Consider the following 20,282-nt stretch of genomic DNA (forward strand, 5'->3'; position numbering starts at 1 on the left):
TTGTCCACAAATATACATTATTTTAAGCGTGAATACTGAACATGTCCATCGAGACACTGTTACACAAGTAATGTATTTTTATGGGTGGACTGCCTCAACTATTCTCTGCACTGGTAATCCCAGAGCTACCGCAAAGCGTAAAAGTACTGTTTCACTCCTTCTGTGCTGCTCCAGATGGACTGACTTTATCATGTATAACCGTAACTGTAGTTAAATTCATCAAGGAATATGTGGATTTAATGGTTGTGTTTTTGGGATGTTCCACAATATGATATGCATTGCAACAGGAAGAAAATAACGCTGTGATGGTCTGCATCATTTAAAAGCACATGCATTCACATGCATTCATGTGGATCCAATCTGTAAATCTGAAACTGCAATTGATATATTAGCAAATTCAAATGATGTATTGACTAACTGTGCTTATGATATGCTTGCATAACAATGTTTTAATGTGCACATTGTGTTTAAAAAACAGTAATGTTGCTGCTCAAGAGGTATGAATGTGGTTAAAAATGCTGTTATCTTGATATTTACATATTCAGCAGTTAACTGCCACAGAGTTAGCTCACTAGTGAGCATACTGAAAACAAAGGCTTAGAGCTTGAACAATGATGCAAGACAATCATACATAATGTAAACTGTTTTCAAGGTCTGAATTGCACCTTTCTAACACTGTCAACCATTTTGATGTTTGGAATCACACCTATATTGAGCATTTTTCCTCTTCTAATATGCGCATTTTAATGTTAAACTGCAGAATGCAGACAGGGCTTGTTTTAGCATTGTGACAGTTTTTTTTCCCTGCTCTAAGTGCAATCGTTATGATCAACACCTGTATTTCTCCCCAGGATTAATTAGCTTGATTCACACTGAGTCGGCCATGGCAGAGAGAGGCCCCCAGGAGGGTGGGCAAACAAACAGTGTGAGGCTGACTGGTGTGTGTGTGTGTGTGTGTGTCTGTGTGTGTGTGTCTGTATCGTGTGTGTTTGTGTGCATTCGCGTGTGTCTGTGTGAGATGCTGGATGCAAAATGAGTTTCCCCCCCTCTTGAATTCTTTAATTAGTGTAGGGTACACACGCTGACAGCTCCAGCCTGTTCTGGTGGTGGGGGGGGGGGGGGGCAGGACGACTGTTCATAAGAGTTGACGCTATGATCCTGAAAGGTAGGGGAAAAGATGAGGTGGGAGTGGGCGTGTGGATATTCGTATCTGGGGCTGCTTCAGAACGCCTCATCAGTTAAATAATAAAGTCTGTCACTTGTCCCCTGCACTGAAGCCCGTTTGTCCTGGAGCATGACTCGCTTCCCGGGTCTCAGAGGCGGACTTTGCCGCGTTGTGTTTACGGGCTGGACACTCAGGCTTGTAAACAGGATGTAAATGTAAACGGCCTCCTCTCGCCGCAGTAGCTCTGTTCTGCTCTTTTTTACAAGCTCGCCCCCAGTTTATGATCTCACTGCTCTCAAGAGTGAGGGGCCCTTGATTGGGCGTATTGCTTGGCTTCATCTGTCCAAGCGGTCAGATGCTGGAGGTGTGTATTATGTAGATGATGATTTTAAAGAGGTCTGCGGTGGCTGTGGCCTTCAGGGATGAGGGCTGGCCACCCTGCAGTGTGTCTGTGCTGTGGGAGCACATAATCCATTTCTTAAAAGCACACTTTTTTCTTCTTCTTCTTCTAGCAGGGAGATTGCACTGAGCCCAGAAGGACATTTCCACTTTCCTTTAAAGCACATTAGGGTCTGTACAGAGTTCTTAGGGACTGGGCTCCTTTATATTCAACATGTTGGTTAAGATAACGGAGCAGGGGAAAGGATCATAGATCACGCCCAAAATGAGGTTGGAGGGGGACGGGACCTCCAGGGGTGCGTTTACCCACACCCGTGATAATCACATCTGTGAGCGATTTTGTCCACCCACGGCTCTGCGGATCCTGCCTTTAATTGGCTAATGTTCACCCCAGCCATGTGAGTGCGCACTTATTGGATAGTTTATACCCAGGCCATGCAGGCCCAGATCGTGATTGGATGACTTTTACCCATGAAGCATTGGTGCTGTTTCATACATCCCCATGACTTTATGAGACTTTTACTTAGACTTTATGAGAAAATACAAGTCTGCCTTGAAGTGAACATAGCATATTGTGTCAGTGCATCCATTTATATTGCTCTGTGTCATTGTCTGTGTAATGCATTCAGTCAAAGCTTATACACTCATTGGTGTCAGGAATATAAAATGGTTAAACAAGCCAGACTCACTGAAACATGAGTCATGCACAAATGACTTTTTTTGTCTGCCAAAATTGAAGATGCAAGTTAATTACAACTCTGAGCTTGACATTTTGCGCAAGCCATTCATCTTACAAATGTTGATTATGAAATCATAACATTCCAAGTGTTGGACCGGAAGATTTCTCTAAATGTGAAGACTGCAGCAGTAGATTTGGCCAGAGGTTATTTTACAATTTATTCACGGTAATGGGGCAGCATTAATCTTCATTTGCTGAGATGTTCCGGATCGTCAAAAAAAAAAAGCGCTTCCTCGCTCGCTCGTTAGATACCCTAAGCCAAACGTCTGCGGACAACACTGCGCCGCGTGACACGTCTCGGACCGCGGCGAGAGCGCAGTTAGCGAGCGGCTGCATGTTAACGAGCGGGTTCGGATCGCGGGGAGGGACGGAGGAGGCGGACGCTCCCGGTCCGCCGGGCACCGCAGCGCTGACATTTTCCCGGGGAAGTCTGGCCTCACGTTGCGGGGCGGCGTGTGGTATTTAGGGGCTGGTGTCAGTCACGCGTCTCCAGTGTGCCTCTCTTTGCTCGGGGACTGGAAGAGCTAGGATTGCCCTCCTCCTGACGCGGGGGGGTGAGTGAGGAGAGAGAAAGGGAGAGAGAGAGAGAGAGAGAGAGAGAGGGGAAGAGGGAGAGAAGTGCACTCTCCTCTTTAAAGGCTGGCCCTTGTCTTCAATTGACATTTTTCTCTCTTCCCTTTCCCCCCCTCCCCCTCCCTCCCCTCCCCATTTTTACGCTCACTAGATCAGCCACGTAAACCGAGCCCCCCCCCCCCAAATTACAGCAAGGGCCCGTCCCGCTCCGCTGGCTCCCCGTGGTCCCGCCGGACGGCCGGCAGACTGCCTGACTGACTGACTGACTGAGTCCACAGATGTTCTGCGTTTGTGTCTCCGCGGTGCGCGTCTTCGCAGGTTGCACAGGGGGAAGCTGCTCAACGCCAGCCTGACGTGCGCTGTCATCCGTTGCTGAGAAGAAAAATGCGCTTCATGTTCACCTTTTCATACGCTGTGGCTCCATGCACCAATTTTTTAAACATGTCTGTCATGTAGTGTATAAAACTATGTATACATTTCGCCTATGTTTTGCACATTTATTTCAATAATTGTGAATTAGTCAATCCTACATTTGCATTGGAGGGTAAAAGTATGATCTTGTAGTAGCATTTTGAATTAGTATGTACAGCTGATCATAGGTTCTAAGCTTGAAAGAGCTCACTGATTAAAGAGCTGACTGATCTGGGAGTGTTGTCAGCCTGGTTGGAACTGTTGCTCACTCGACTTGAATGGATACACTTATGTTCTTTTGTGCTGGAGGTCGCTCTGGATAAGAGCATCTGCTAAATGCACGTCGTGCAATATAATGATTAGTCCCATCCTAGCTCTGTTTACTCTGTGCTGTCTCGTGCTCACTTCACATACTGAATTATGGGTAATGTCGGCCTTAAACCCATGGCTTTACCTGTGATGATACGGCCCCTAACTGATTTGCTGACTCGTTTCAGGTGTCGCTGCCGTCATGCCTGTTCACGTGGTCACGGATCCCGGGACACAGGTTCCCTCTCACCTTCAGAGGATTCCTATACCGCAGCTGAACCGCACCTCTCCCACCACGAACAAGTGTGTGAAGGTGGGTCCTGCCTCTCAGTAATACAGGCTTTATTGATAACACAGGTAATAGAGAGTGCATTAAAATTAATTGCAATCTGCTTTGTCCTTGTTTATATTTCCCTTGCTTACCTTTAATTTAACTCTCCCTTTTAATGATTTATTGTCTGGCTCAACAGTGCTAAAGCTTATAGCATTTTTGGCATTTAACAGTTGTGTTAACATGGTGGGTGGGGGTGAAGGGCATTGCAGTTAGATTTAATAGATACCCTCTTATGGACAGATAAGATGTGGTCTTTGCCTGAGCTTATCTGTCACAACAGTGACACATATAAAGTCTCATGGATCATTTTATATTTTAAATACATTTTTACTTTAATGTATTAAATTTGTTTCATTGTCGTATGAATTAGATGTCATTCATTCAGTACTGGAGGTATTTTGAAGGGCTATGTCTTTATCAAAAGATAGAGTACAATCCATTGAAGAGGTACACATGGCCTTGATGGAGATGGCTGACTTTTTCTTCTCTTCTACCCTTCAGGGGAAAGTTGTTCAGAAGTACCCTTTAGTTTCCTTGGAGGATGATGACTACATCCTGAAGACCGTGGTACAAGGTACAAATGCTTGTATGATAAGGGTATAATGTTAACTCGATACTTCTTGACAAACCCATCGCATTTTTCCTCTGTGTAAAATAATTTATTCTGTTGAAATCGAGGGAGCCCGTACTGGCCATTGTGTCTCTGCTTTCTGGCTGCCTAGCATCTCTTGAAGCAGTTTGTCTGCATTTATTTTAATAGGATTTTTTTAATCTATTTTTTGGCTTCATTGTAAAGTCAGTGTTGTACAAATCTCTACTTGGAGACTGGTTTGCATAGTGACTCACAGTGCTAAGATAAGACTATTTTGAGAACATTATTTTCTCGCGTACTTCGCCGCAGACCGAAAATGCTCATAATGTTGAATCATAGAAATGTTATCTTTTTTTTTTCTCAGTTTAACAGGGCATCATGTGGAAAGATGCGTGTATTATCTGAGTCACGTTTATGCCCATAACTTATGACTGTAACCGTCACATTTGTGTAGGAGGCATGGCGCTTTTCTGTGCCGGCTCATTCATCAATTACCAGGTTACTACAAGGACGGCTGACAGAATGAAGTTGCGCACTAACACTTCGATCAGTACCGGCATTATTAACTGGACACGTGCTAATTGCCTTGATGTTGTTTAATGTATGCCATGCTGAAGGTGACCTCAAGGCCAAAACATGCTCACAGGCTTCAACTGTCTGCAAAATGAACAGTCAGTACTAATCCTAGTTTGAGTATGGGCTTTTTCAGTGCTCTTGAACTTGCTTCCGTAAGATCGCATCTGCTCCTCATTTCTTTCCAGATTTTCCTTCATTCTTAAACACACTGTCAGCCAGAGAGGATTACAGGGTGTATTTGCTTACAGATCCAGGGCAAATTTTGTAGCTTTCATAAAAATAACAGCATTACATATTTTGAGTCACACATTCATAAGACATTAAAAGTATAAACAGATTGTACACATTTGTACATTCTGAGTTATGAAGTGCTGTATAAACATTACATATTGTGATGAACACTGCGTGACAGCAACTGCTGGACAGGAGAACAGTAAGACGCGCATCAGGGTCCTCGGGCTGGTGTCTGTCGTTTACAGTGGGAACGAGACACATGTTAGAAGGATACACTGAACAAATCTTCTCCAGCTCCCGCTCGGGAGTTCACTGAAGGAAAACATGAAGCTAAAAGAAGAATAATGACACAACAAACTATGCAAAGGCCACTGATTTGTGTTCGATAATCACTGTTCCCTTCTCATACTTTCTTTGTTAGCTGCCTTTTGTTGGTGCTTTTTTTTTCCTCCTCCTCTTTCTCACTTTCTCGTCAGAAATAAGGATCTTGTGTCAAAATAATTAAAGCGGTCATGTTTATGTGTATAGTGGACTTGGGTTATTGTAAAGCAGATGGCTCTGAAATGAGAGCTGCCTACACCTCACTAAAAGGTCCCCCATCTTAACTACTACACCACACTGTTAAAATGGCAAACTTCAAAAGTGTACTGATTGCATGATCTTTCAAATGTCCTTAACAAATTGCCATAGTTTTGCGGCCTGTGATTACTGCAACCTTTTTTAACCTGATTATAATATAAGACACCCTCCTCTACTTCCTCAGTGAGTTTCCAATGTCAAAGCAAGGTCTGTGATTAAATACTTGCTAGGAGCTAAACTGAGGAAAATCACGAATTGAGTGAGACATTTCTCTGAGCATCTCAAATAACTCCCTGCATCGCTTCTGACCCTGAAAGCTATTCAGTGACAAGTGTGACTCGTTCCACAATGTGTCCTGATCACATTGTTTTATTACCTAGAGCTGCAAGCTCAGTTGACAGTGGAAGTAAATGCTGTTAGTCAAGGGGGGTGGGCAATGTCACAGTGGGGGGGCTAACTGCGGTGTGACATAAGGTTGGAAGTCACTGGAAAGGCCCTGATCACAGCTTCAACATGGAAGATTTTAAAATCCCACATAGATGCCACTCACTTAACAAGTCTAAGGTAAGAGGCCTCATATCAGTGTTAACCAGTCATTATTAGTTACGTAGTTCTAGCCATATTTGGCTTTATAAGGGTGAAATCGTAGGTAGCAAAAACATAGCCTGGTAATTTTGCTTGATTGGTGTTTGGATAGGAGATCTTGGGTATACCAGCTTGGTGCTAGAAGTAGTGTTTCTGAGCCAGTGGGTGGTAGTCTTGCCTCTGGACCAAAGAGAAGGCAAATACCCCAGTACAGGGAATACTGTGCTTGGGGAGGTGTCGTCTTTTGAATGAGACATTAAACCGAAGTCTCCCTGCGGTCGTTAAAGACCCTACTGCACTTAATATGAAGAACAGGGGGCTCTCCAAAGTCGTGGCCAAAGTTTCAATCAGGCTGTTTGAGTCTGTCCATCTAATAATCCCTCAATTTAATAATTCCCTCTGAGTTTGGGAATTTTTTTTCCTCTAAACTCAAAGTCATTACAAGTCAAATGAGGTGCTGTGCATGCTGTTAGAGTTCAGATTGAGCCCAGGGTGATTTTGCAGTAAAGGTCAGTATTTCACTTTAGGTTGATTTGGTCGAAGGGAAAGTAAAGCAATACAAATCATCATCACGAATGACCATCATTTCTGAACTCGACACGCCCAAAAGCCCCTAGATGATTGTTTTTTTTTGTAAAGAAAGAACGGATGAAGATGTACGGCTAACCAGCTTTGTGCATTGGTCTGGAAATGACCTTTGTTTTTCTTTTTAAGAAGTGACAAAACTGGTGTGATTAGTGCAGAGTCTAGCCTCTGGCGGTGAAACCTTTGAAGTAAGCAACAAAGGAGGTCAGAATTCCTTCCAAACACATGTGCTTTCAGCAGAAATATTTTGTGCACATACCGTCGTTAAAAAAAAAAAAAATGCACCAAGCCATCAGACGCCCGTCCACTTTTGCAGTAACCCTGCTGACTCAGGGTATGACATCAGACTAAGCCTGACACGCACGCATGCATAGATACACACACGCAGTTTTGATGATATGACTAATATACTCTTGGGAGTGTGGGAGAAAAACAGAGCAACGATAACATCTGGGCATCTTCCTTAAAAAGAGGCAGGGGTCCTCCGAAGGAGCATTTACCCACTTAAAGCAGGGTGTGAACAATGGACCCTTTACCTGTGAAGCTGTGACATGTCCCTCCTTCCTGCCTGTCTAGCATCAGATATGTACAGTGATATTATTACCAAGTTCATTGCTGCCTCATCTAATTTTCTTCTCCGTCTCTCACAGAACACGACCATCAGCAGAGCCTGCCTTCAGGGCCCACGTCAATCAATGCCATCCTGTTTGGAGCGCTGGCCAAGGACTTCTCCCAGAGTGTCAGTCAAGGGGTAGGCTCCTCCCCCTCTCGTTCCGGCCGCCAGTGGCGTGTGGCCGCACCAGCCAGTGACCAGCCGACAGCGTCCGTCTGGCCCCGTGTGTGTTTACCCTCTCTGAGCGTTCTGTTGTGCGCGATGGCCCGCTCTCTGCTGAGATCATATGTCTAGACTGTGCGCTGTGGGGATATCAGACACCACTCCGAGGTGCTTTAGCTCAATCACTGCGAAAACAAAAATGTATAAAATAAAATAAGACAAAGACATCGCTGTGGGCTTATCCTTGAAACAACCGGAGGGTTTATTTTGTTGTTTTGTTTTGAAGGACGGGGACAACAAAGCCTCCTGTATTATAAAAGAAAATTAAAGTAAGACATAGACTTCGCGGTGTGTGACTGACTCTCTACCTTGACAATGAACGTCCTTGTCAGTGGTGACAGCTAGCGGTATGTCAGCCTGTCAGAGAGCCATCACCGGGCCTAGTGCGTGGTCTCCATCTCTCAGCGCAGATGCCACCCCAACCCCCCCCTCCCCGCCGCGGTCCCCCCTGCGTCAGCGCCCGTCTCCAGATCTACATGTGTCCTCGTCTGCAGAAACACGGTGCATCCCTCTCTCTCTCTCTCTCTCTCTCTCCAAACTGACCCCTGGAAGCGATGTGTCGGTTGTTTGTAAGATAACGCCGCAGAAAGCTGTGCCTTTAATCCCCCGGTTTAAGGCGCTTTGTGTAAACAGATCTGCAGAGCTGGGCTTTCTCCTTGAGGAGCGGAGCCGCCTTCCCGCTCCTTTTGTCGGAGTCCGCTCCTTTGTGTGCCGGGAAACTGGACAGCAGCAGAATCTGCTGGCGCGCTGTAATTTGTCTCAAAGGCTCGCTTTCATCATCGGCTCCTTTTCCGAGAGCTGGTGTACAGCACACGAAGCGATGGGCGCGAGGCATGTCCTAATAGCCATAAAAATAAGCCTGGAGTTTGGTTCTGTTTTTATCTGAGGAATGCATTTATTCTTTTTTTTTTTTTTGCGGGAAGGGGGGGGGTGGTTGACGAGTAAGAATCTAATCCTTAAAGAGACATCGGAGGCATTGACACGTAGGGCGAGAATTCAGAGCTCCAGTCTGTCGCATCTGAATGCTTTGCCAAGCGACAAGTAAACTTCAGAGTGGAAGGATTATATAAGTCTTTGCACAATTGTCGAAATAAAGCAGGCCTTACGAAACACAGCAGTGGCTGAAAGCAAGTTAAATCTGTTGCCCTTCAGTTTGTGGATCCTTGCTGTGTTGTACTGTGTTGACCTCCCTTGCTACCTCTGTGTTTCTGCCTATTGTGCTTGCACACACTTGGTCTATATGAGTGTGTGTGTGTGTGTGTGTGTGTGTGAGAGAGAGAGAGAGAGATATCACAGACTTTTACAGTTTTGCCCTACATTTTTAACTCTACATTTTTTGCCAGGGCTCCAGTCAAAAAGGAGTGCTGTGCAGAAAAAAAATAAAATGCTCACATTTGCAGAAGAGCTCTGGTCTGGTGATGGCTCTGAGGTGCAGTCATTCGCATGGCAAAGAGAGACAGAGTAATTTACCTTGGGTGCCTGAAGCGCTGCCGTGTGGCTGAGACACGACAGGAAGAGATGTTAGGACAAGAGTGGCTCCAGACGGCCGACACAAGCCCCTGGAGCAGCACACCCCCCCCCCCCCCTCACCCCCATCTCTCCCGCTCTCTTTTGCACTCTCTCTCTCTCTCTTCTCTCTTTCTCGCTCAGCTTCAGTGGCAAAGGTTTCGCAGTGCTGAACGTGACGTGACATCCAAGCCGCCGTGATGTATGGGTAGGGAGACCTCTCCACAGAGCGGCGGTTTACATAATCCACTGTAAAATGATTAGTGTTACCTTATCTTCCTCTCTTTTGTCTGCGGTTGAAAGCAGTTTAAAGGAACACTGTCAGACAGTCAGAGGCGAGGCGCATATCCCCCTCCCCACCCCGAAAAACGATTATCTTAATACTGGAGGACTTGTTCTTGCAGCCGAAGATGTTCTGGTGAGCCGTTACTGGAATCCCTCCAGTTATATTACAGCCGACTTCATTCTGTTCTCTCTCCCTCCGTAGATCTCTCCCCTTGTCGCCACTCTTGATGTCTCAGTTCAATTTAGCTGAGCTTATTTTACTGACATAACAAACACATTCAAGACAAGACATGAATAGTGTTTAATAAATGGGGCAGAATGCGGTAGTAACTGCTGCCAATAATTTACAATTATACGAATTGCGAAGAGATTGAACAGAATAAAGAAGAAGCATAATTAAGATGAAAAGATGTTGTTTTAGAAACGTAAAATGTCTAAGAGTGTCTTCACGTGAATTGCCTATCTCTACTATGCTACTCGATCGATTCCTTGAGGGGAGAAGTGGTTTTCTCTCAGAGTGGGAAATTCTGTAGTGCGAGAACTCAGTAATAAAGTAGGTGCAGACCACATGTTATGTGGTTCAAGTAGGCCTGGACAATATCAAAATTCGACTACCTAGTCTCAGAGTCCTATAGTTTTTCCACGCTGTGCACCTTTCATGGCTGTGCGAAGGCCTGCAAATATTGGCCGGTCATAATATCAGGTATCGGCCCCAGCCTAGCGTGAATCCCCTTGGCATCAGCAGAGGCAAAAAAGGACATCCCCCGCATTTTGCTACGTATGGAGACTGCAATTTCATTAGCTAATTTTGTCTGCGCCGTTCAGCGTCTCTTATGAAACCACTTCGCCTGAAGTTGTTCACTGATCCTTCCAAAATATCCCCACATTTGTGTGTGCGGCTGCCAAGTGCCTATTTGTACTTTCATCTCCCTAACAGCTTAAAGGCATTCCTTTTCTCACTTTTACTGCTTTTGCCTGTTTTCACCCCCTCCCCAGCCCCCCCCCCTCCCCAACAGCGCTGCTCTTCTTCCTCTGTCTGAATGAAGATGTTTTCTCCAGTAATCCCCTGCTGAGCTGCAACCGCATGCAGAGCTGGTAATGTGGGTATGCATGTAGCCTGCAAGTAAAACTACAGGTTTATTTAGCCCTCGCTAAATTTGAAACAAATGAAAAGCTTTCTTGTAAATGTTAAAAAAAAAAAAAAAACTGAAATGTAACATGAATTGTGTGAATTGTCAGATTGAAAATTGACTGCAGGCAGTGCTAAACCTGTCACTTCTCCTGTGTGTCTCCAGTGATATGATACACACGCATCCTTGGTTCCACCTCATTGCTCCGTGGCAGTGATGTCGTTGGTCTTTTGTTCCTTCTCTCTGTCTGTGTTGTCCAGGACGTGCTGGTCATGGCGGGGTTCACAGTGGGCGGGTCGCCTACCGCTCAAAAAGATGGGCTGCACCCCTGTAACCTGCAGCTGTCCGGGAACGAGGCCTGTGTTTACGTGAGTGGGGCACCCCTGCACCCCTGAATCCCTGCTGTCAGCCTGAGGAGGACATACCCAGCTGTTGAACCTTCCCTCACCTGCCCTGAGCACACCGTCAAAGGCTTTCTCCGAGCTTGCCAGCCCGTTCTTACAGAACCTTCATTTGAGGAACGGATTATAAATAGACTTTAGACTTTTTCTTTTTCTGTTTCATTTCTACCCTTACACCTCATCAACACCTAAGAATAGCAGAATAACAGATATCTGCTTTTAAGTATGAGATGAAAATCAGTGATATCTGTTTAATATAGCTGGCATGCACAGCTGTATTTCTGGAGGTAAAGCTTTGAGAGAAAAATCTAATAAATCTTTATTTCATGCATTCATTGCTCTGTTGAGCAAACCCCTTTTTATGATGTACTTTCACTCCGAACTGATGAGAATCTTGCTCAATAACTGATTCTGTTTTAACATGTAATAATTTATTTGAAAATGAAATTATAACCTTGGTAGTGTTTTATATTTGATTTTGTTTAATATTATGGTCTCTTATTAGTGTCGGGTAATTGTATTGGAGGTTGCCTTGGGTAAGGACTTCAGCTAAATTATGTAAGCAGAGGTAATGCTTATTTGCTTTGAAGAGGCCCTTATACAGGGGAATTCCCCCAGCTTAGATTTGACATGTATACATTTATATGTGCATATTTGTTGAAGCAATTCAGGCAGAGCACCTTTCCTCAAGGGTATAATAGCTTTGCTGCACCCAGGACGCAAACGCCCAGTGTCCTGTCTGCTGCTCCACACTGCTGTTCAGTTTTGTACGCATTCTTACATGCCAGCTGTAGCAGTCACGATAGCGTCACGATAACGAATGAGCTGAGGGTTACGTGTGTGTCTCTTCCTGTGCATCAGGTCTGCCGTCCTCCTGCCCCGGGGCCCAGTGCATCCGCCACCCCAACCTGGACCACAGCAGCCAGCGTCGAGGTCAGATCTGAATAATATTCATAAAGTAGCTCATTTATGAAAGCAGGTGAACCTCCAGAGTGCCCTCACTGGTGCAGAGGCAGAGTGGAGTTGCCTTCTGTGATAAAAGTGTTTGTAAAATGCAGTCCTGCCTGGAAACCATGCTCAGATCTGAGAGGGCTTAAGGGCATTGTCGCCTCCTGGGTGGCAACAAATGACTGTGTGTGTGTGTGTGTGTATGTGTGTGTGCGTGTGTGCGCTGCCTGTTGCCTATGGAGTAAAACGCACTCGTTCTCTCCCAAGGAAAAGGCTCCCAATGTCCAGCCACTGCTCCTCCTGGTCATTTGCCACAGCCGTCACTTCCATTTAGGGCCTTGCTGGCAGTGAGAGGCATGCTGGGTAGAGGCGGGTCCATCTGCGCTAACGAGCTCCGTGGGCTCTAAAGACGGCTCTAAAGACGGCTCTAATGGGGCCAACTATGCGAGTTCATTCCAGTGATGTCTTTTACTAGCTGCTGTTTTTTTTTTTGTGTGTTTTTCAGGCCCATAAAACAAAATACACTTACGCTGCGCTTAAGGACTTGAAGCCGGGAATGGTTGTCAACGTCTACGGCATCGTGACGTTTTTCAAACAGCCATTTCGCACAAAAGGGACCGGTAAGCGTTCTCCTTCTGTCTGTGATCTTCACACGAACATGAATTCCCTTCGGAGATTGCATCCCAGCGAGGTACACGCACATGCTATCAAAGCCCGTATCATCATGATCAAGAAAGCAGCTGAAAGTCCTTGTTCAACACATGCCTTCCCCTCACACACACGCTTGCCGTTACGGGACATGAAACACGTTCAATTAGCACTGTGTGTTCCAAGGTGTGTCAGCTCAACCCTTAGCTTTCTTCTTTTTGTTGCGAAGGGCTGACACTTTCAGGGTGATGCAGAGGGGAAGTCTTGTAGAAAGGGTCTTTTTTCATGTACATGGTCACAGTGTGTTCAGAGTCTCTTAGTACATAGCAACATGACCGATCGCACCGCTAATCTGCAGCTCGAAGCTGATAGGCTGTTTGGTGTGCGGTTGCAGAGGGAAGGAGAGGGCTGATTGGACGGTTGGGTGCAGGCGGGTGGCTGCCTCCCCATGTGTGGATGCCTCTGCACATCCTGTACCTCACCGATCCGGCCCTCATTGGTGTCATGCCCTGTTCCTCCATGATCTATGACTGAAACATGCTACAGCAGGGCCTGTGGGCTAAAGCGCTGTGAGACTCAGCCACACTTCCTCACACCTCACGCGCAAACTGCAGGGGTGATCAGGGAGGGCGGGATGCCTGGGTCTTCTGCAGAGAGAAGCGCTGCTCTATGTTAGTCTTCCTATGATCGATGCTTTATATTGTAAAGGACGCTGTAGGTATGACTGCTGTCTCATGTCACCCAGATGCCTTATTGCTGCATAAACTTCCTGTTTGCCTCCTCTGTGTGCATGTGTGGAGGTGTGTGTTCTCACGAGCGGGAATTTGTGCGCACGAGTGCCTGCATGTCTGCATGTCCGTTGTTGCATGTGTAAGTACGCTTGCGTGCACGTTTGTTCGTGTGTGCACCTATGCATGTATGCATGCATGTGTATATCTGCATGCGTGTATGTTTAAGCAAGCTTATGCGCATTTGTACATGCATATTCCCTGTGTGTGCATGTGTGTGTCCATGCATGCATGTATGTGGAAGCAAGCTTATATGAATTGTGCATTCATGTTATCTCTCTCTGTGTGTGTGTGTGTGTGTGTGTGTGTGTGTGTGTGTGTGTGTGTGTGATGTGTGGTCCCTCTCCCTATGGGCTCAGTGATGAGTGTAAGATGGGTGGGGAGATGTTCAGTACAGTGGTGGATTTCGTAGTGAAGGCATACGGGCTGCAGAATATTTTGATCACAGTGGTGGGCCCTTAGCCTCCTGCAGGCTGATTGTGTTTGAGACCGAGTGCTGCAGCCATCTTCCCACTGTCTCCCTCTCTGCACTGACGAATCAGTCCGCTTCCTTTTAAGCTGTGTGGCTGATGTGCGCGCCCCTCCCTCCTTCATTTTCAAACCTGGAATATAAAGCTCTCTCTGAAGTGGCTCAGATCAATAAATGCTTGCAAATTAAAATGAAAAAAGAAAGCTGTCTTTTCACAACAGCGGAGACCAAAGCCTTATATTTTCCCCAAACCTAAATGATGTCCATCTCTGTAGTAGATAAATAGCCTCTTTATTAATAAACTCTACTGTGCTTCCCCAGTCTTACAGCACGATTAACTTCATACATAATTCAGCACCACGTCGTCGGAGAATTAAATCAACACCCTAGATCTCGCATCGCAGATATTTAATGATGGTTTAATGAGGATGCTACGAAACGGCAGAGTGGTAAAGGTGCGCGCAAAATGCGCTGTAACTTCACTTGATCACGTCAGCGGGAGGAGAATTCCCCCCAGATGGTAACCCCCCTGGCGGCGCCCCAGAGCATATGATATTATAAGTTTCCCTTTAAAACAGGAAAGACTGATTAAGGTTGAAAAAGGGATAAAAGTGCATCTGAATTGCCAACCTGTCAGAGACATGAAAGGAGCGCAGAGGAACAGACAGCAGAGTAAACAAGCGGATGTCTGTGTGTAGCAGAATGAGGGCCCCCAGCCGGGGGGGCGCGCAAGGGGGCTCTCTGGTGGGGCTTCTTATCCAGCTGGGGGAACACCGGATTCCCAGGGAGCGTAGCTCTGTTTCCCTCTGCGATTCAGACGTCCCATCAAGCCGCTCAGCCCCCTCTGGAGAGGCAGGTCCACCGGACGCCTCCTCCAAAATCGTCCCACTGCCGAACACAGAAAACGGACTCTTTCTGGGTTGTCCCACGGTGCTGCGCTCACCCCAGCAGGAGAGGCCGTGTGTGAGCGGGGGATGGAGAGAACCATGACACTGTCAGAATGACCCTCGACCCCAGGCCCTACTCCTTATACAGGACTCCAGGCTGCTCTTTGTGGCTTTACCCACTGCACCTCATTATAAAGCCTGTCTCATGGTTTCCCGTTCTTTGCTTTAAACCCTGTGCTTTCCTCTGTTGTACAGACTTGCAGTATTGAGAAGTAGCCTTTTTTTGAACGCCTCTTCTTTTGTTTTGTTTTTCTGAGCAATCGCATGACGGTGATGCACCACATTTGAACCCCCCATGCATCGTTTTTTTCCCGTCTACATTTGTACAAGCTGTACAGCGCCATCTGCTGAAGGCAGGCTGCAACAACAAGCCCTCTCCCTGTAGTGCACTGCGTGTAAGAGGAATTATGAGAACTTTCCATTTCGTGCCTGTTTGTGTGTATGTGATCTCGTGCATGTGGACAGCGCGGACAGATGTGCAGTGTTTCTCCTCTTGTTTACGGGAACGATGTGTTCAGGCAGCGGTTTATTATGAGCACAGCGCCTGTGATGTCACTTCACCAGACACCTCCAAACATTTTCATTCTGCACTGTCTGTGTTACCCTGCCAGAATCAGGCTAAATCCCTGGGCCTAATTAAAAAACCCGCTCTTCTGCCACTTTAGTGCTTCTCCTTATGCCGTGCCTTTTAGGGCTGCCATTCAGACAGCTGCTCCCTGTTCCTTGGCTCCTCATTATCCCTGCTGTCCACCTCACCCCTGTCAGTACTGTCCACCTCATCCCTGTCAGTACTGCCTCCTGTCTGTTCCCACTGTCCACCACATCCCTGTCAGTACTGCCCCCTGTCTGTCCCCACTGTCCACCTCACCCCTGTCAGTACTGTCCACCACATCCCTGTCAGTACTGCCCCCTGTCTGTCCCCACTGTCCACCTCATCCCTGTCAGTACTGCCTCATGTCTGTTCCCACTGTCCATCCTAACACATCCCTTTCAGTAGTGTGCACTCTCTCCATCAACTTCCTGTCAGTACTGCCTGATATCTCCATCACCGCCCTGTCAGTGCTGTGTATTGTCTCCATTTTATCCCTGTCAGTAGTGCGTACTCTCTCCACCACATCCCTGTTAGTATTGGGTACTCTCTCCGTTACTTCCCAGTCAGTACTGTGTACTGTCTCCATTGCATCCCTGTCAGTAATGCATTCTCTCGTCTATCACCCTCATGTCAGTACTGCATTCTCTCTACATTACCCTCCTATCATACTGCATGCTCTCTCCATCACCTCCCTGTCAGTACTGCGTATTCTCTACATTACCTCCCTATCAGAGCTGTGTACTCTCTCCATCACATCCCCTATCACCGTTGCATACTCTCTCCATCACATCCCCGTCAGAACTGCGCACTCTCTCCATCAACTCCCGGTTAGTACCGCCCGACCTCTCCATCAACTCCCTATCGGTATTGTCAGCCGAGCCAAAAAGTTCCCACAGCATTTGGCCTCCCTGCTGCTCCTTTCCCTCCGCAGAATCGCTCACTCGCGGTGTCGCATTCTTACACTGGCAGCATGAAGAAGCTGTTAGTCAGGCGGTGCAGTTAGTCATCTCATCGACCCTCTCACAAAACCCCGTGATGAATAACCAGCCGGTCGCCGGCGTAGATCACGCTGAGGGATGCGAACCGGGACCCAAACCAATTACGGCTTGGCTCCGAGTCCCCGGCGCTCGGCCACGGGTGCGACCCTCCGCACGCAATTATCTCCGCCTTAACACATTCAAAGCATTGATCACACATTAGATCTTGTCATGGAAGGCGGTGTTAAATGGTGAAAATCGATGTTTATTCCACTCGATAGAGCCGGTGGATGTTTGACTCGATTTTGATATGCAAGGCTCTGCTGGGCTTCTCGTCCAATTTAATCAGGGCCCTGAATGGTCAGCGGCGTTCTTCATTGTGTCCAGATGGCAAGCGCTGTTCGGGAGATCAATTTTCCATGCAAGTAAGAGCCAAAGAAATAACAAACCTCCTGCAAACATATTCACTTCAGATCGTAAAAATAGCAGACTTCAGCGAAGTCTGAAAGACGTGTTTATTTCTATTTATTTATTTATTTTGTGCTTTGACTTGCATTACGCCACTCGCGGTAGCTTTTTCACTTGAAAATAACTCACGCTATTATTGTATTGTGACAGCAGGGGAAAAAGTGGGAGGGGAAAAAAAAAATACTTTTTGTGTTTGGAGAGAGGGAGAGTTGAAGCAGGCCGCAGTTAACTCTGGACGTTTCCCGCAACGTCTCGGGACAGTGTGATCGCCCCCCCGGGGGTAGCCATTGCCAGGAAAGCAAACAAGAGAAACAGGAAATGAATGGCAGTAATAACGTCTCCGCGCCTGCAGTGCACCATGGGTACATTATTACTCCGGCATCCGCTGGACAGAGCGCTTGCGGATGAGCTGCCGCCTGCTCAGCCTCCCTTCACCAGGTGCTGCTGCATATCCTCCAAAGAAGTAGCAATTTCATCCCACTTCAAGTATAATTGTAGCATTTACGACTCGGCAGTAGCTGTGAGGATAAGATCAGTGCTGCGGCGCTGCTGTAGTAGGTTTTAAAGCACGCAGTGCTGTGGACACCCTTGGTGTGAGGAGTGTGCCTGATACGATGGATGCGGTTGTTGGGCTCGCTTTGTCAGAGCTGAGGATGGAGCCGGTGTCCGTTGGCCCCCCCCGAAGGACTGGATGCTAAGAGGCGGCAGTGGCTGTGAGAGACGGAGCCCCCAGAGTGGCAGGCTTTACCGGACCGATCTGGGACCTGCTCACCGGCGGATCAAGCTGTGACATTACTCTGTCACGGAGCGGGCTATTTTTAGCGTGACGCTGTCTCGAGACGAAAGGAGGGGAGGGGAGAGAAGAGGAGGGAAGAGGGAGGTGTGAGAAAGCAGAGGAGAGCACCTGGCGCCCTCGTTTGCATGCCGGCTGCTCTTTCGTGGAAGGGAAAACTGAATTAAAGTGCAAATTGCAGCAAAGTGTTCAAAGGCGCTCCTTTGTGCGTGATCAAACCGGCTCGTTTGCTGTGGGACAGTGAAAAGAGCGCTGTCTGATCTGGAGTGTCACTGCCTCCCCCCCCCCCCTCCCAGCTCCACACAGGGATTGCAACACCCGTCACTGCTCGCTGTCTATCTCTCCAACCCTGACACACAGGATCAATCAAATGTGATCAGTCCTCAGAGTGTTTTAACACAGTGCTCTACCAGCACACTCATATGGCTGTTTTGGAGAGGCTGATTAGCCCTCATCTTGAAGTCAACGGCGCGTTTGGACCATGTGCTCATCCAAATACGTAATTTCACCCTGCATCAGGGATAATTGGTGAAAAGCCCCCAAGTCATCACACGCCAAGCTGGACACACAGAGCATGCAGACACACACACACACACACACACACACTCACACACACCCACACACATACACACACACACTCACACACACCCACACACATACACACACACACACACACACACACACCCACACACTCACACACACCCACACACATACACACACACACACACACACACACACACTCACACACACCCACACACATACACAACACATGCAGAGCTAAATACAGTTATCCACACAGTTCATAGATATGTGCACCCACACAAAGTCACACATGTACATTACACACAAACATACACGTGCAAAGTGAGGTGCAATTATGCACACAGTGTGTGCAGACATGCACAGACACACAAAAATATCATCCATAGTCATCAAAGTATTCAGTCTAATTGCTATTGTGCTTTCTGCCTCACTTTGTATAAATTATATTTGGGCATATTACAATTTTCAGCTTGGACACAATGTACTTTAACTGTCCAGGTACCTCATGGTGACATGTAAGAACTGAAAAAAAATGCAATACGTGGTGGAATTCTTCCGTCAGAGTTCAGCACAAAGCTCCACAGCGGTGAGGCTCGAATGTCCCCCTCAGACACACTTGCGTGCCGAAAATGAAAATGTCACTTTGTCACCCTGGAGTTGTTGCCGCGGCAAAGGCTTCTCCATCTACATGCAGATTGCAGCTGAGTCAGAGTGGAAGCTCCACACACACACACACAGACAAGAGGAAATGAGGCCACAGGAAGGAGAGTGTTCCTAAGCCAAAGTGTCTCACTGGACAGCGGTGGCCATTGTGTGGTCACAGTGGAGCTATTTCTTTACGTTGGTGCACACCTGCTTGGATTTATAGGATTGCCAGTAGTAGAGCTGCTTCTCTGGGGCTGTGTTTGTTGTTTACGAGCTGGGGAAAAAGCATTTCCAAGCTTTAATCACGTATCTCATAGTAACAGGTCATTGTTAACTGAAACCAAATGAGTGCTTTGTATTCTCAAAACAAATTTTCTTCAAGTTTAGGCTCATGACAATTTTTTCTTTCTTTCATTGATTTCTACCATTGGTTTTATTCCAATTTCAATAATACATGCTATCTGGTGCTTAATCAAATCAACCTGAGAAATGTCTTCCCCCCAGGAGAAGGTGTTGACGAGAGTTATAATCTTCTCCCGGAGAAAGATGTGACTAGAACTTCAAAGTGGTTTCAGCATGTGCTCTATGTGTGTGTGTGTGTGTGTGTGTGTGTGTGTGTGTGTGTGTGTGCGTGTGTATGTGTGTGTGTGTGTGCATTCTGTGTGTCTCTCAGTACACACACACCCTCTTAACACCTACCCACTCATACCTTTTATCTGAGTGTGCCCAAACCGCATCGAAATTGACAGTACAGATCCACGCTGTGGAAGTTAATTATAGTTTGAATGTGAGCTTCTCGATCGAAAGAACGCCCGGTTTTTCTGAATTGTTTCCAGGGGCTCATAATTGACAACAGGTTGCAACAGGGGCTGTTTTATCTGGATTGCACTTTTCTTTTCTTATTAAACTTTGGATTAAATTCAAATCGAATGGAGAACTTTAATGCATACAGAGTGGAAGTGAACTCCGAGTTGACTTTGTGCACCTGTACGTTTTAAGGGTTAAGACAAAGAGCGTATTGACTGAAGCACCAAGAAAGCAATGATTTATTACATCTAATGCATTTAACTTTTTACACCTGTAAAAATGTATCATTTTTTGTTTTGTTTTGTTTTTGGTGGTGTGCTCAGACTTTTATTTGAAAAGTATGTAGTGAAGATATATGTCAAGGTAGGGTCATTGATTTGTGAGGTGAGAGACTCGGGGCACCTCACGCCTGTGCAGTC

General features: G+C 46.6%; 1 protein-coding gene across 1 annotated transcript in view; it reads left to right on the forward strand.

The window, feature by feature from the left end:
* The first annotated feature begins 3,798 nt into the window (after positions 1–3,798).
* Positions 3,799–20,282, forward strand: part of pot1 (protection of telomeres 1 homolog) — a 38,600-nt gene continuing 22,116 nt past the window's right edge. Inside the window, exons 1-6 of the mRNA XM_036518461.1 lie at positions 3,799–3,909; positions 4,432–4,504; positions 7,732–7,832; positions 11,098–11,205; positions 12,100–12,171; positions 12,692–12,806. Coding sequence (XP_036374354.1) covers positions 3,799–3,909; positions 4,432–4,504; positions 7,732–7,832; positions 11,098–11,205; positions 12,100–12,171; positions 12,692–12,806 — 580 coding nt within the window. The remainder of the gene's footprint in view (positions 3,910–4,431; positions 4,505–7,731; positions 7,833–11,097; positions 11,206–12,099; positions 12,172–12,691; positions 12,807–20,282) is intronic.

Source organism: Megalops cyprinoides, chromosome 23, assembly GCF_013368585.1.
Source record: "Megalops cyprinoides isolate fMegCyp1 chromosome 23, fMegCyp1.pri, whole genome shotgun sequence".
NCBI classification, from domain to species: Eukaryota; Metazoa; Chordata; class Actinopteri; order Elopiformes; family Megalopidae; genus Megalops; species Megalops cyprinoides.